The sequence below is a fragment of the Cottoperca gobio genome, chromosome 24 (genome assembly GCF_900634415.1).
Source record: "Cottoperca gobio chromosome 24, fCotGob3.1, whole genome shotgun sequence".
NCBI lineage: Eukaryota > Metazoa > Chordata > Actinopteri > Perciformes > Bovichtidae > Cottoperca > Cottoperca gobio.
This window is the reverse complement of record NC_041378.1, coordinates 14,209,375-14,227,142: the sequence shown is the minus strand read 5'-3', so window position 1 is coordinate 14,227,142 and position 17,768 is coordinate 14,209,375. Positions and strand designations below refer to the sequence as shown.

The 17,768-nt window shown below is 42.6% G+C and overlaps 1 protein-coding gene across 1 annotated transcript in view; it reads right to left on the bottom strand.

Annotated features, from left to right (window-relative positions):
• The window catches only part of klhl29 (kelch like family member 29), a 199,232-nt gene that overhangs the window by 33,853 nt on the left and 147,611 nt on the right, over nt 1-17,768 (bottom strand). The window contains 3 exon segments of the mRNA XM_029462893.1: nt 218-398; nt 2,150-2,332; nt 15,568-15,766. Of these exon segments, the coding sequence (XP_029318753.1) occupies nt 218-398; nt 2,150-2,332; nt 15,568-15,766 (563 nt within the window).

The window sequence follows — 17,768 nt, the reverse complement described above, 5'->3', positions numbered from 1 at the left end:
TCTGCCACATTTCGCTGCACAGAGGGAATATGTATTTGCTCAAACTGGATTGCTCAGCATCCACCTACTTTTGCATAATCGTACACACGTGCTCTCTCTGAGGTGGCTGTCAAACCGGGGGTTAGAGCGGTATGGGACTGTGCAGTCACCAGCTGGGAGCTGCTGGAGGTGTCGGATGTTTCGAGAAGGGCTGCTGTTGATTTTCCGTGACTCTTACCTCTCCACGTGATCCAGGTTCCCTGATACGCCCAGCCCTCCGATGTTGTAAAGTTTGCCGTCGTATACCAGGCTGTTGTGTCTGCAGCGGGCCACGGTCATCCGAGACACCAGATTCCAGTTGTCCAGCAGGGACATGTAGCACCATACATCAGCCACCATCACACCAGACTCTGTGCCCCCTGAAACATATAAGAAGGGTTATTGAAGTGGGTATGTAGGGTGATTATGTAGGGTGAGTGTTTCCACTGTAGGAACTTTCCCAGGGAACCAAGAACCTTTTGAAGGATTCAGGAACTTTAGCTAGGTTTCGATGAGAGAAAAGAGACAGAAATTCAGTACCTGTAGGATAGCAAGTGTAAAGCAGCTCTGTTAGCTGTGTAGTCTGACATGTAACACCAGTTGTGACTCAGTAAATCTACCCAGAGTGTGAAGAAGGTTACAGACCGGAGCCTGTTGATTGGCTAGCTAGAGCTCCTCTGATTTCCCCACTGGCTGTCTTGACTCCCAGCAGACACATTCATACCTGTTCCAAAGCCCAAACACACATTTACATTTATATGAAAAGAGGGAGAGGAAAGGTACACGCAGGAAAAAATCTGCTACATTTTCACGGTGCAATGTCAAGGTCTGAGCATCGTGCAAGATTCTCGCACAAATGGACCGTGGAGGGAGAAATTCAGTCTACCTCTGGAGGAGCAACTTAAAGGTGCCTCATAGAGGGAGTCACAGAGTGCACAGTGTGCCACTATGAAACAAAACTGCAGAATACTGCAGCGACTGTAGAGCCAAAGAGAAAAAAGTTAAGTTTAGAAAAAGTAATAGGAGATTCTATATGAAAAGGTTTAAAGAAAGACATCAACGTTGTCTGCAGTATTGGGCAGAGCTACGTTTTCAAAGCAACAGATGAGTAAGCATTGAGGGCAGCCACCCTTTTAAAACTCTTTTAATGTTTCACAAAGGTCACAAGAAGTTGGCAATGGCCTGGATAGCTTCACTTCTTCAAAATATATTTGTAACAAATTGAAAATGTCCTCACTAAGAGTTGTTGAATCAAAGTGTGGAGACCTTTGTCAAGATTCAGTATGATGAAAGAAACGTTATCCGAAGAGGCCAGAGACCAGAAATTCCATGGTTTGCTTTTCTTAAAACTATAATGTCTTGTTAATTTCAAAAAGTGTATAAATTGTTCGCATGAAAAAAAATCAAGAGAGGAAATGTCTTTTCATCACCTCTTAAAAGGTCAAGTCTGAAAGCAAAAATGTGAAATACTAGCCTGCAAATATTATATGTCCAGGGATTTTATTGTGAAAGGTAAGAACAGGAGGTTCTGGGAGGCGCTGGCTTTGTCAAGGTTGAAAGAAGTTATAAAGTTTGCCGTCTTGATTCGGACTTCTGTGTTGCTTTTTATAAATATTGGCCCAACTCAACCCATCCCTCATAATGTAATGGATTGATGCATTTATTCGTGACCTCGAAGAAAAATCGGATAAAAAGTTGTTTCTTCTCCACAAAAAACAAGAGTTCGAAAGAATATATTGACATGCGGATTAACCACACAGAAACAAGTCCCCCTGCGTGTAAAGGCCTTAAGAGTCTACAGCCATGCTAGCAACTCTGTGAGGCTCTAATGAGAATATCTTAACACGCTCACATTGACCATTTAAACATGTTTAGCAGATTTAATGTTTCCATGTTAACATGCTAACATGCTAATGTTCACCAATGCTACAATGTGCTAATTAGCAAACGCATGTTGATGTCATCAGTCTTTTTGTTTTACTACTAAAGTTAATATGAAATGTTCCTGCATGCAGGTATAACCTTTCACTACTGCAGTGAGGTGCCTTCTACTGCTCTCCTGCTCTGTGCCACTAAATGACTGTGACTGGAAAGCTACAATTGTACTGCTGGAGTGGGCGATATGGCTCACCTGACAGGTAGATGTTGTCTCCTGCTGAGATGACACTGAAGAACTCGCGGTCGTAGAAGGGCAGGCTGGCCAGTGGGTACCACTTACTGCTCTGGGGGTTAAAACAGGTGACTGCTGTCAGGGAGCGCTGGTTCATCCCGATCGCCTGACGCCCTCCCACCAGAACTATCACCTCCGCTACACCTAGAGGACAAAAGAACAGAAAAGAAGAGATGATTGGGGGGGACAAAGGAAGGAAAGAGATGGGAGAAAGCCGGCCATCAGGGAAGGTTTCCACCAGTAAATAAGAGCCAAGATTGAATCAAAGCCTCTTTGAGACGCCCCAGTGCTGCTGTATCTAACAGGCGAAATGTTTTGTGGCATGTTGCCTGACGTTTAAGTACTTGATAGATATGGCTTTCAAATGCAAGGTGAACATTTTTATACATCTACAGTAATAATGGCCACCATTTCAAAAATAACTTTCATAGAACTTTGATAGACTGCGGAAAAATACAGACAAACACAACCAGCCATACATTATAAGTCTGCTGTTTTGAATTCAGCAGGCCTTGGCAGTCCCAGAGTCAATAAGCTTGTCGGGAAATGCAAAACGAAATGCAAAATAGAAAAGTTTCCTGTTGGTCACACAAAACTGAGTTAAATGGGAAAGTATAACTCAATTACTGAGACTGATGGGGCTGCCATTCGTTCTGTTGCCGCCCAGCTCTTATTCTCCCTTCCTACATATGACATAAACACTAACCTAAACATTCACACACTAGCAGTGAAACCAACTCTGTGTTTAAGCATGGCATGAGAGAATTGCAAAAATCAATATGTGGGAATCAATTTGTGTACATTCTCTACGTGGAGATGTGTCTGGTCTCATACATACACACACACACACACACACACACACACACACACACACACACACACACACACACACACACACACACACACACACACACACTAAGGACCTTGTGTGATTAAGAAGATACTTGAGACACATTCTGCACTCATCCCTATTACTCCTCAGCCGTTCTCTGCTCTCACACACACACACACACACACACACACACACACACACACACACACACACACACACACACACACACACACACACACACACACCTGCTGGATAAAGACACCAGTGATCCAAAACACACAAACAGGTTGGCAGGCTGCCACATGTGTCTCAGGTCCTCTCCGTCTTCAGCAGCAGGCTCCAGTGAGCAGGCAAGACGACGAGCCGCCAGACAGAAATGAGCTGTGTGTTTGTAAGCAGCAGGCTGGCGGGCAGCGGGCAGGCGAGCCAGTGAGGGAGAGGGAGAGACAGTGTGGAAAGAGAGAGAGCGGGAGGAAAGCAAGGAGGGAATGAAAGAGAAAGAAAAGAGGGGAGGGAAAACTAATCTTCATACACTCCAAACCAAGGCTAACCATTGGTTCATCTGCTTGGATCGATACTTTTTTCAGCACAGACACTCGCCTGACAGACACACCCACAGGCGCCTGTCTTTGAGTTCGGTTTAAAAAATATCCCCTGATTTTTTTCTTTTCTTAAGCTTCTATTTTTCTTTCAAAGCTGGTAAAACAGAGAGTTTTTTTCTAGGAAGAGGAAAAGGGTAAAAGTGGCGAAAGATAGCTTTGGTGGGGCTGAGCAAACATAGGGAGAAGTAAGCACTGCCTCAGACATATCGTGGACATACAGCTTAGACTTAGTGGACAGCTTAAAGCGGACTGGCTCTTTTCCTCTGTGAGAATTTAAGAATATGTTCCGCAGCGTAGGACGAGAAAGAAAGTGATGGCTCAAGGAGAAATTGGGACAGTGTCGCTCCAAGGATGAAGGTACACAAACAAACGGACAATCATGACAATATATGAAGGGCGTAGGAGTCGCAACTCTTTCTGGCAGCGTGTAAAAGATGCTCAAAAAGATTTGAATTCGTTCCCATAATGGGCCTGTTTTCACAGCTTCATGGCATCATGCCCCAGACTCTGAACCTCAAACAGCCCTCAAGTCCTCCAGCAGACCTTGGATATGCAGCTAATAAATGGGAGTGTAGTTTCTTAGGACAGTTGCAACTATAGCGACTGATCTTTGAAAGAAAACTAAGTGAAAACAGGCTCTTTGTCTTCCTTCTCTTGAGGCTCCAACCACACACACACACACACACACACACACACACACACACACACACACACACACACACACACACACACACACATTAATTATATTGACTTTGCTCTGCTATTGTTCTTCCTGGTGATTAGTTTGCTGCTATTGCTGTACGTGTTTGTACTCCATTTCTCTTCCTCACATGCAATGTTTTCAACTTTATTGGATTTGAAAAGTTTGACAGTTTTCTCTGCCTTTATATGATTACATTTCATCTCTTTTCATCTACTTTTCTCTCATCCTACTAGCCAGATTAGTTAGTTGATATTGACATGGTGGAAGATGTACAAATACTAACATTTCTGATGCTGCAGGTTTGACAATCTAAACTTGAAAAAACACAAGAGTAATTTCTTTTGTTGTTTTTCTACATAGAATGTCTCCTTCTTGAACCCCCACAGAGTCTAATTAGGCCAGCTTAAGCAATTCCACATGCTTCGTCAACGTGCCCAATAGTGTGTCTGTGCCCCTTTCAGGTCTTTATTATCACCAAGTGCACATGTGCAGGGTTGTTCCTGGCGCTTTCCGCTTCGCCAGACACGTCAGGGAGAGTCCACATCTGGGCGTTGAGGCTGACCCCTGAAGCCCTGAACACATCCACAAGCTAACAAAACCCAACACCGGCCTGTCAGAACTCAACATAAGGAGAGCGGCACCGCTGACGGCGAGTCACGGCATCGGATCAGATGGTTGCGTGGGTTTGTGTATGTGTGCGTATGTGTGAGTTTTTCCTCCGAAAAGGAAGCCTCACAGGGACGGCTGTCAGTCAGTCGGAGGTTTGATGGGAGTTGGGTAGAAGGATGAAGGGATTGAGGATCGAAGAATGGAGACGAGCGGTTGGGGATGAAGGGATAACCAAGTCTTGACAGCTCTTGTTTTTTTTTTCCTGACGGAGTTAATACCCATGGCGGTTTGGGAAGAATGTCTGCTTCTCCATATTGTTACTGACCTTTTTCTGGTGTATTTTTAACCTGTTTATATTCAGGAAAAATCAACTGAGCACAGCTTTTGAGCAACACCCTGCTTAGAGGAAACATTCAACCAAACATAAACCCTTATGAAGCTAATACCTTGTACAACCATCGTCTTCTTTTCCGCCGTTGAACTTATTTTGTACTTTGATGGAAGTACTGTATTTATCCATCCAAACGCACTGAAATGCAAGTCGTGTGCTAAACGCTCCACTATGTTTTCTAGCACGTTGCTTACTTCGTCTATCTGATGTTTGGTGCTTTGCTCGTCAGAGTTAGAAAATATTGACTACCGGTGCTTTAAGAAATGTTCCATTAGAACAGCAACAAACAAGTCTTCAGTGAGACAGCAGACTAGTGAAGCAGTATGGAAGGGTGCACTGAAGGTAAACAGAGACTACAATGATAACATCTGGACAGAGCCCAGTATTAACCCTCTCAGGAGGAGGTTGTAGTCATTGCAGGCTGTGAATTGTGTGACAAAAAAAAGGGCCGAAAAGTATTTATTCTGAAGGACGGATAGGCCTGAGTAAGAGATGAATCTCAAATTGAAGTTGATGCACACCCATAGAGTTTGACGCGCACTCACACACACGCACACACAACCCCCCCCCCCGATATTTTCTGTCTTTCTTCGTCCAAACTTGACGTCAACCAAATGAAACCTCTCTGTGACAGGAGCATACCGCCCATGCTTTACCCCATGCTGGACAAAGCCGGACCCTCACTGTGGACACACACACACACACACACACACACACACACACACACACACACACACACACACACACACACACGTACGTACAGTCACTCCAGAAAAAGAGAGGTTGATTGAAAGATGCAGACAGAACGGAAAGATCCTGTCGCCTGCGCCTCCCTGCTGCCACACTGGCTCTTATCTTACCTTGTTATGTGTCTCCTTGCTCTCTGCCCCATGCTGTGACCCTGCTTTCAGTATTCATCCTTTTTTACCCCGCGGCACCTTCCACTTCCTCCATCTATCTCAACCTACGGGAGACTTTGCACCATCTCTCTCTCCCTTTTTCTCTGAAACCCTAGGAGTCGTTGCCCTGTTTCCAATATACTCTCCATTTCATCTTCCTTCACTGTGTCCTGTTCTTTCACCCTGTGCACCTTTTACATATTTTTGTGACTGTACTTTAACCAGCGTCTCTTTACTGCAGTAACAGTCAAGGGGCCCATTGTGGGATTGGATTGGGTGAAGTTGCAGAGACATACACACTGACACATAATGGTTACTTGGCATGGCTGAAGTTGAGAGTTAAAGTGGCTTTCTAAAATTCACGCAAGAACTGTCCTCCCAGCATTAGATTTCATTGTCTGTGAGTGGTTTTTACTGCAACAAATACCAGCTCCAGAAATTCATTCTTGACCTTGTTGATCTTTAGTAACCGTTCTGGAAATTTTATTCATGTCACATACTCTTCATTGATGCGGTTTTCCAAGGTCAAAACTTATCTGAAAAGTTCAACTGTTGGGTAGGACATCGTCCGATAAAGGTTTCACAATGAAATAACAACGGCAAGAAATCAACATTTCCTCCGATGAGATGATGCGTATGTGATGTGACCCGTTGATGAAGCAGATGCAAAAACAAATATGTCTGTGGTGTGGAGTGTCCGATACGAATAGCAAAGTTGCTCTTTGCAATGATTGCTTAGCGTCGGTCGTGTGAGGAGGAGGAGCCAAATGACATTTCCTCAACAATATACATTTAATTACAGAGATTCAATTGTTTTGCAACTTGTGAAATAGGTCAAATCTGCACTGGTTGAGCCTATTTTCAGCATCGTCTCAGGGACAGCATCATCCAAGCCAAGTTATAGTGAGATGAATCTTTCATTAAAATATATATGGCATGTTTATGTAACCTCCGTTTTCTTATTTTGCCCAGTGAATATGAACATGTTGAAAAGCATTGTATTTTATGTCTGCATCTTCCAGTGGGCTGATGGGACGATAACGGCATTATAATATGTTAATTCCACTGCAGGAGAGACTTGATGCTCTCTGAAACTTGGTGAACATTTTTTTTTGTGTATATCGGCATCTGTAAATCTGCCAGAATGAGTGGGAAATATTGGCATATCAGATATCGGCAAATCCAATCCAATCAAATATTGTGCATCCCTACTGTTAAATCCATAAAGTGGTGACATCTGTGCAAATGCTGATGAAAATCGTGTGATATTTACCTAAATAGACCTCGACTTTGGATTGTGTGTTCAAATACCAGACGATGTCATAACGATAATACATAATTCAAAAAATATGATGAATATGAGCAATTTAAACGTTGTGCTACTTGTTTCCTTCAGCTGCGCTCCTCCTTTAAAGAAAGTGACAGGTACCCGCTGCTTTTGATGGTCAGCTCAGTGTTGTGTTGCTTTGTCTGTTGCTGCTTGTTGTTTAGTACAACACTAGGCTTATAAAAGCACTGTTTATAAGGTTAATAGTCTGTAAAAGAGAAGCGCATCATAATTGATTTTGTGGATTTTGCCGTCTTTCATTTTGCTTTTAACCCATATATAGCACCCTGTATATTGTAGCAACATTGGTAAATATTGACATCTCCTTCTTTAGGAATAGTACAGATTTAAACTGAGAAATCCCCAAAACATTGAACTCACTGGTGTTCAAATAATTGTTCATACTGTCAGATTATGAGCATTTGAGCTCCTTTTTCCCTTAGTCTTTAACTTTATTATCCTGGTGGCTTTGCAGTCAGCCATTACACACATAAATCACAAGAATACACAGATGACAATGGAAAACAAACATCTGGTCTAGTCCCAAGAGGAGAAAAATGTGTCTGCGTGTTGATAAAGGTGTCAGATGTTTAAATATATATATGTGTAAATATATACATATACTGTATGACAGGAAAACTGCTGCAGACTTTTACTCACTGGGTATCACAGGCACAGTGACACTGGCAGTCTGTCTCTCAGAGCTCAGAGTCATTCATATCTCACTGCTGGTCCATAACCATTTCCTCTTATCTCCGTTGCTTCTCTCTAATCTCTCTCTTTTGCTTTTTTCCCTTCCTAAGCCTATGATTTCTCTCCCAGGGTGTTAATTTGCTATGGTGAGGATCAGGGGGCCAAAGGCTCCCAAATAATGGCCCAGGGAGGTGTGATATGTATGCATGCGCACAATTTCAAGTGTGTGTGCATGCACATTCTTGTGTGTGTGAGTGCACATTTCTGGATGTTTGTTGTTCGTCTGTCGAGCGAAACTTTGCACTCCAGTGACTTGGAAGTGAAGACAAACCTTTTTCACAGTCTCAAACGTGTTTAAAGCGTCAATACACCCAAATTACTGACCTACCTTGATACAAAGAAGCTGGATGGATTTATGGTGTCTGGTGCTCAACAGTTGTGTGTCCCCAATACTCAGGATGATCCACACACCTAGCTGTGAACCGTTTCTGCTGGAACTACTTTCTACCAAAGAAATAGGGTAGTCCCCATGAAACCTGTTCAGGGTTTACTCTGTGGATTTTCTAGAATAACTGGGACATTGTCACATGTTCCTGTTGAATTTTTTAAATGTAATGTTTCAATACTGCGAGCAAAGCACGTGAAATGTAATTTCCCCTCCATGTGTTGTATTAGGGTGGGGGACACAAAAAGAAAACATTCATACCTCAAAACCTTGGAAAATAAAACCAAAACTATCTGCATGTCTAGACACAACAGTGAGACAATGTTTTCTTGTCATTAAGATGAATCACCCATTACACTTGAGTATTTAAATAGATGCAGGCAGCACACATGCAACCGCAGTCCAAACAACCAAATCTGCAGCATCAGCACATGCAATGATACAGCTGTAAGCAGGTTCAGTCTGTCTGTTGAATATTGGATGAGGCTGAAGCAACCTTCTCGCAGGTTAAAGTGCCAGATGTGGCATGAGTGATGCTGAGGCTCATTCGTGTTCCTGTAAATGTTGCTCGCTTTGAGTCTGAGCACGAACTGCAGCTCTAGGAAGAGAATGAGTCAAGTTTTCTGGCGATCGTTCACCTGTCTCCCCCTCCCTTCCTCCCTTTCCTTCCTCCTCGGTAGCTCACGCTGACAGTAGTTACTAGCTAAAAGGTCAAGCGGACGGAACCTTAATTTTGGCTGCAGCCCCTGCAGACATTCAAACCAGAGGTTATCTAATCTGGATTTATTGCCTCCATGTTACATTTATGAGCCGAGATGGATATGTTTGGTTGAGATTTCCCTGATAAGCCGAAGGAATATCAAAAAATCACACTCCAACTCTCCGGTGAATAGCCGCATTCAACTCTCTCTCTCTCTCTCTCTCTCTCTCTCTCTCTCTCTCTCTCTCTCGCTCTCTCTCGCTCTCTCTCCTGCTCGCTTGCTCCGTTTCTTTCTCCCTCCCTCACCCTCCCTCAAATACCATCTCAGACTCCAGAAATAAAATTGGAAGAGGATCCGCTGAAGGGCATTCTTCACATAGAGCGATTAAGACATTTCTGGCACATTCTCCTGCATCCTGCTTTTCCAGTTTGAGAGGTGAAACAAGAGTAATCTCACGCTGCATTGGCTCTTAAAGACAAACCTGGCTGAATAATTACACAGAGCAGGACAATAATCAACAGTGTCCTGACATAAAAAAAAAAAAAGCTTATAATTGTCTCTCCAAACTATACTGACAGCTTCCCTGTCACGTTCGCCTTGCTTAATGGTTAGCGTTGAGGCAGTGCAGCCAGAGAAAATGATGACAAATAAATTCAATTATTCCATGAAGAAAGAGCTGTCAGTGTTGACGAGGAACATTTGAGGAATCGTCAAGGCGATCAGTGAGACGGAGAGTTAATCAGGCCTGAGCCAGAAGCAGTAGGTGGCAGACTGCAGAGGAAGACACATCTGATGATCTTCTATGCTCTCCTTACAAGGTGTGAATTTTGTTTTGCTTTCTTTGCGGTGGTGTACCTCTACGGACACTCTCCAAGGAGCTGCTGGCTGGCAGAGGTGCGAACGAGTAGATGAATGTCACGCCTCCGGGATTCAGAACTCACAGAACAAGCCGGGTTTTATTGTCTCCAAACTGTAGATGCAAGCCAAGCTATTGTGTGGGCTAATGCAATCCAGGCATTTGCAGACTACCACACTGCCAGCACAGGCTATTTTATTTGGCTTATCTTACGATGCAGGAATGTAAAATGGTCCATAACGTTAAAATTCAACACGTCCAGTTTAAATCCTGCTGCAACACATGCTGATCTCAGTTTTTTTAAAAAAGGATCTTGTTTTGAGGGAGCTTTAAACTCAGTAATCAAGTGAAAGGAACGATCACATTAGATAATACGCGTGTACACAAACACTGGAGTGAACCTGCTGCATACTCAAACTCTTATCTCAGTTGCCTCTGCTGCTGTTGTTGCTGCTGTTGTTGCTGCTGTAGTTGCTGCTGTTGCTGCTGCAGTTGCTGCTGCAGTTGCTGCTGCTGCTGCTGTTGTTGCTGCTGCTATTGCTGTTGCTGCTGTTGTTGCTGCTGCTGCTGCTGCTGCTGTTGCTGTTGTTGCTGCTATTGCTACTACTGCTGTTGCTGCTGCTGCTGTTGCTGCTATTGCTGTGTTTGTTACTGTAATCCTTGACTTTTCCACCGTTCAATACACGAATGCTTGATTACAAATGATGAAGTGGACACAGAGAAAGACAGGCTGAGAAAGAATGGAGCTACTGTTTAAGGATTCCCTCCTGCAGCGTATATATTTAAAAGGTATAACAATGTGTATGTGTGTGTGAGCGAGACAGTAACAGTGTGAGCTGAGCTGGACCCCTGCGTCTCCTAGTCATTACAGCTCATTTGTCTGAGTGTTATTCCACTTGGCTGGGTTGAGTTAACAGTTTGCCCTGGCACTCTCCAGCCTCCTCTGAGCAGAGCACAGCGGCACATGTGGAGAGAGGGAACCGGGAACACAATGTATGGGTTTTATCAGGTCACGTGCACAGCAAACTTTTGTTTCTCCATAATAGCACACATATATAGTATATATGTAACAAATCTGAGTGCATGTTCTGACAATAACAACAAGGATTTGTGACTAAACTCCCAGCACCAGCGACTGTTTAACCCCCGCGATCCCCTGGAAAGTCTAATGACAGCTAATCAGATGCACATCCACACTCTAATTAACCAATTAGCAGCTAATGGATACACGTACAGTGCGAAAACACTGTGGATTCATTATGAGACACTCATAGTTTTCACTGTACCCAAGACTCTTCTATGGCCAAATGAGGAAGACAGCAGGCTGTTAACAGAATACAGCAGCGACATGCCCCCCTGCCTTCCTGAAAAGTTCACTGCTGCAGCAGGAAAATGACATATAGTCAGAACGACAAGGTAAAAATAGGAACCCCTCAAATTAGTACACACACTATGTTAATAAAAGATACAATAACGCCATCTGTTCACACACATTCACACAAAAACTAAAGCACACTCAGCTTCTCGATGTTTAAAAATGGTATTTGAGAATCACAGACAGCCAATTTCTATGCTGAATATATTTTTGGCTCCTTAATTAGAATCTAATGAAATGAATGGGCAGAGCATCCACTCAATAAACACTCACGAATGCAAACTAGGTGAAAGTGAGAGAGGACTGTCTCACTTTCAGTCAGCAAGGCAACTCAAAAATAAACTTTATGCCATGGTGGCTATTCTGATGTTATGACTGTTGCCTAGCTGTAATTGTTAGAGAAAAAAGAGCTTTGTCCAAATGCTTTGCAGCATTGTTAGACATGTATTTTTTGTTTTATAGCAGTTCCATCAACGCTGCACGGGAGTACATGGAGTGAAACAGTGTATTGACAGGCCAGGACCTGTCAAGAGGGACCGATAAAAAAAATCAGCCATCAATAAAAACTTGGCTATTAAGTGAAAAAATAAATTATAACAATGCAGCACAGCGGGACTCTTTATAAAGAGAAAAACCTGGAAAAACAAGATAATTAAAGGGTGTGTGGAAACCATCTGGCTGTTTCTATTCAGCTGCAAAAGAAATAACATTTTTTTTAGAGCTTACAGCTAATGGAGCAAGTATTCATTAAGATGTCGGTCTTTTTGTTAAAAGGCTTTTTTAAAAGTTCATGCTATTCCATCTTATGAGCACATTGCAGAGTGTATCGTCATAGGTCATTAATATTCATATTAATACATTTATTATCCTTGACATGATAAATGAGCTTAATATCAACATTTAGCCAGGTTTGTACCACCATCATGTAATATTAAAAGCTGCTCTAATCAATATGTCTATATATTAACAATGGATAAAATGAATACATGTCATGTGAAAGTTGTCACTTGAAGTATCCCTAGACTCTGCCGTTCCCCTCAGCTCTGCAGAGCCTGACACCAATTGTTTTTGGTTTTATGTAACTTTACTGTTCTCACTAAAAGAAGAGTGAATCATGCATACATTAGTTGGTTGGACAGAAACACAACTCAAACTAATGCTAACTCTGTTTGCTGGATGTGTAAATGACCCACTGTTAGCTAACAACACCTGCCATGACAGCTTTAGGTGTTAAATTATGTCAATGCTGTGTTTACAGTTGTGTTTTTGTTATGCTGAATATCTTATCACATATGTTGGTGTTGTTGTATATGTCAGATGATAATTAACAGTGTTACCAACAATATATGAGGTCATTTAGAAACAGTCACTCTTACTGTATATATTTTTTTATATCAAAATAAGTAAAATGACTTATTATGCAGAATGGCACATTTCAGAATAATATATATTTTATTATTGGATAATAATTATTGATGGATAATGCTGCAGCTGGTGAAGTTGAAGTTCATTTGAATTCATTTATATAATGTATACTGAATCTATATCAACACATTATTGTATTTATTGATTATATTCGTATGAATAATCTGAATCTGTAAAGCAACTACATGTATCAAGTAAATGTAGTGAAGTAAAAACGATAATATTTCCCTCTGAGCTGTAGTGGAGTACATGTATAAAGGAGCATGGAATAGAAATGATCAAATAAAGTTAAAACTATTGACATCCTTAAAAAACTAAATTAACAGCTGATATATATATATATATATATATTTTTTTTTTTCACACTCAAATATTGATATTGGCCTCAGTAATGCTGCATGGCTTGGACTTCTGAAAGGTTAGGGGACCCGTGCACTGTGAGTATAAGCTCGAGCATCGGACTCACAGATTTAAGTCTAGCTGTGAAAGGATGTTAATTCAAATCTGTCTCACTAGAATAAATGAAATTTCGAGGCTGACAAAATGTAATTCAACTTACATTTATCACCAGTAAAAAGGCTGAATACACACACACACACACACACACACACACACAACTCACAAGTTCACAGATTGACTGCGCTCAGCAAGAAGTGCTTCACGGATGGCAGTTTTCCTTTCTTTTTCCGCTCGACAGACTTATCAACCGAGCTCAGGTGGTGCCCCATCTGCTTGCGCACATTTAAAATACACACACACACACACACACACACACACACACACACACACACACACACACACACACACACACACACACACACTTACTGCTTACACAAGTAGACACATGCTCAAGGAATAAACTCAATCAAGTGTCTGCCCTTCAAATTTCATTTCTGATCCCCCTGGCTCCTTCTCTCCCCCTCCCCACTCTCTGACCACATCCCGACCTCTCCTCCTGTTCTCTCCCACGTCTCTTCTCTTTCTTGTCCTCAACAACCTCAAACTCTGCTTCCTGTCTTTTCTTTAACGTTCTCGCTGCATGTACACATGCTAGTCTCCATAGCCACCGTGCAATCTCAGTGACCAGGCCCCCTGCTGTGCAGAGCCCACCCTGTCCAATGCAGCAGATGGCTGAGCAACACATGCATGCACACAGACAATCACGGCAACACAGGCATAAAAAAAACATAATCACATACACAACATGTCAGTGCACATGCAGTTTTACACACGAGCTGGTAAAATGCTCGGTCCACGTAGTCAGTCATAATAAGAGCTGCAGCTTCAAAGGAGTTCAAAACTTGATCGGGAAAACTTGCATATATTTCTCATTCACTTGTCATTGGGGTATAATGCATCATGAATGTATTCATCCCGGCAGCATTTATACATTTATATAATTCTGTTGTACAGAGCCACGAGCTGCTGTGAATCAATACACACTTCAGCCTGCATAATGGGGCTGTAGGACGCATAAGATATGCACATACCAAACACTATAAAATGGGCCTTGACATAAAAAGCTTCAAGAAAAAGAGAAACTACTGGATCGAGGATGAGTAATGGGATGATGATGAGCGCATATAATGCCAAAAATGTCTTCTCACAAGAGGGAAATAATTCTGTGTAAAGCCTCATACACCAAATATTTACCTAAAACAATTTGGCCGATGTTTGTTTACTGGCAAATAAAACACACAATAGGCTGGACAACATTGTTGGCTAGTAAAATGACCTCTCCATAAAGTGCCATTTGTTAGGCAATTATATTTATTCTACCAAGCAGAAAATAACTTGTGCCTTATGGCAAGGTGTGCTGGTGCGAAGCTCATAATGCCATGCAGACACTATAATTAGGCAGCTTTTTACAGGGAGAAAGAGTGGGGTCCTGGCTGACCTGAGGGAAAAATCTGACGGCCAAAAGCAATTTGCAGGCTCCTTCCAATTTCCATGAATGATTCTTTGAATATAACGATGTAAACAAACATAGTCTTCAATGATTGAACATCGGCGGCAGTCGGACAGTGAGTGGTTGGCCGGATGCTTAGAAATGGATGACAGCACTGACTGTCCCTCGCTGGTGTTACAAACGTGTTAGCAGATGTTTAGGTGCTGGTTTGCTGTAAAATTGACCAAATAGCTTTTCATGGTAACCTCAATCAGGTTTGGCTCCAGTAGACATTTGTTAGAGACAAACATGTCCTGACATTAGGAAACATAAACTGTATCTTACAGTAGTTGTGTGGAAGACATTATTCTCTAAGTCCTTGCTTTGAGTTGTGGGTTGAAATCAATACAATGCAATGGCAAGTCACTCTCTCCTCATGCAGACCTGACCTCTCTGTCACCTCGTAGTGCTAAAATATATACAGTGGATATGTGTGTGTGGGTGCATAGATGCTCATGGTGTGTTCTGGGTAAATTATCCAGATCATGTCACTGCCACCTTGTTCTCAGGTCACCCTGACCAAAGATGACGCACATCAGTTTATCCCTGCTGTATTTGTGAGTTTGTATTTACCGGCAGACAGCCGCGGCCGAGTCCTGGGCGTCTGCATCTCTTGCCGTGCGTGGGGCAGCATGTGATAGCGCTTGGCCTCGTTGACCAGATCACGACATGCCTCCGACGATTTGATCAGCTCCTCGTTGTCCACAACGTTCAGCAGGTATGACGGGTGGATGAAGGGGAGACGCACCGCCGCCAGCAGATCTGACAGAGTCTAAGAAGACAGACAGAGACGGGGCGAAAAGAAAAAGAGAATGATTAGAGGTTGAAGGGCAATCCGTAACGCAATGCTACATAACAGAGAAGAAAAAGCAAACAGTAATAAAACAGTGTTTGCAGATTAATTTAGACAGTGAAACTGACAGGGACGATCAAAGAGGTTTTATATGAACAACATTAAACAAATGGCACTAAAACACAGTGGATCACAGTCAGTAAACACAACAACAGTTGGATTAACTCCCAAACTCATTATACATGTTTTTCTAAATAATATCATGAAAGAAGAGAGGAGAACAACTATCATGTTTGATAAAAGCCTGCGCCGTTAAAGTGAGGAAACCTGGTATTAGCGAGACCATTAGATCAGTAGCTGTCAGCGTCAGGTCCTCAAAGCTTCTGCTTAACACGCTGCATGTGTCAGTTTTCTATTTCTATACTTGTGCAGAACAAAATGCCCAGGCAAAGGATGAAAAGATAGAAGTGCCAGTTTTTTTATGTATGTGGCGCCATGATAGGCGTATTCTCTCTTGTACATTTCCAAAGATAACTTAAGACAACTCCAGAGACTTCTAAATACGTACAGTCATTAAAGATTATTCAGCGTTGAATAAGAAGTTTAAGAATAAGAAGTCACATCCGCTCACCATCTCACGTTCATTGCATTTGGTTTGCGCCGCGAGAGCTGGAACGATGCAGCGGGGGGTATCTTACTGCTTCTTACATTCTGCTTCTCATTTTTCCAGCTTCAAATTAAATCTTACAAACAGCTAATGTTCTTTTGCAGATAGATTAAGACACCGTTCTGGTTTAATCACAACCCATTGAAGCCAAGAGACGATCTAAAGATGCTACACCATCAGGTTTTTAGGATCCAAAAAAAAAAAAAAAGAGACTGATTCTACACAATTACATCTTATAATTGGCACATTTTCCTTTAAATTGTCTTTTGAGGTGAGGATTTGAGGCGGATGATTAGGCTTTTAAGAGAATTAATGTTGTAGAGTGAACCAACATGATGAAAATCCTCAACTGTGGCAACACAAATATTTGTTTTTGAGTGAATGTTTGCTCCATTTCTGGGTGTCCATACACTTATGTGTGCTTACACTGTATAGGTGTTCAGCCACAGAGGTAGGACATACTGTTGCCTTGGCAACCATGTCTATAGCTCTGGCTGCTGAATGTTATGCATTTTTCTTTCAGTGTGTGTGTGTGTGTGTGTGTGTGTGTGTGTGTGTGTGTGTGTAAGTGTATGTGTGCCCGTCTGTACTCCCATGGGAGTCTCATCTATGTCGACAGTAAAAGCTGTAAACAAGCTCGGATGGAGCGACAGAGAGCTGGGTGGAGATTGACCCCGCTGACCTTTCGGCTCAGAGCGACGTGACCGAGACGCGCAGGGGAAAGCGACAAAAACAACAGACTCAGAGAAACATCATTCAGGGGAGAACAAATAATAAGCTGACACTGTGCCTAAGCGTCCCCTACTCCCACCTGAGGCCTTTTTACTCTGGCATGTGTCCCTTTTGTTTTCTACCGATGTCCTGGAGTGCATCTGACCAGAAAGGAGGAAATAAGACGGCGGAGAAAGGAAGAAGAGAGGAGAGAATGTCGTGAAAAGGAGGGAGAGAAGACGAGTGAGGACCGAGGAGGAAAGGAGGAAGAAGAGCAGAACGAGAAAAGACAAGACGAGCAAACTAAAGCAAACTGAAGACAGAACGAGTGGTCGGGAGAGAGGATGCGACGGATCCACGGCATTCAGGGAATTCTGCTGATGACATTTCCCCTTTGTGAGCGTGCTCAGAGCAAAACACCGTCCTTCAGATGGTACATTCTATTTCTCTCCTCCACGAACGTACACAGCTTACCCAACAGTTTATCAAGCAAACAGCTCAATAATCATATAAACACTGCCGCTCGCTCCCAGGGCAAATGCAGCAAGAAGGTAAAGTCAAAGCGAGCTACTTAGCATCCTGCGGTATTCTTAAGGGAAGAAT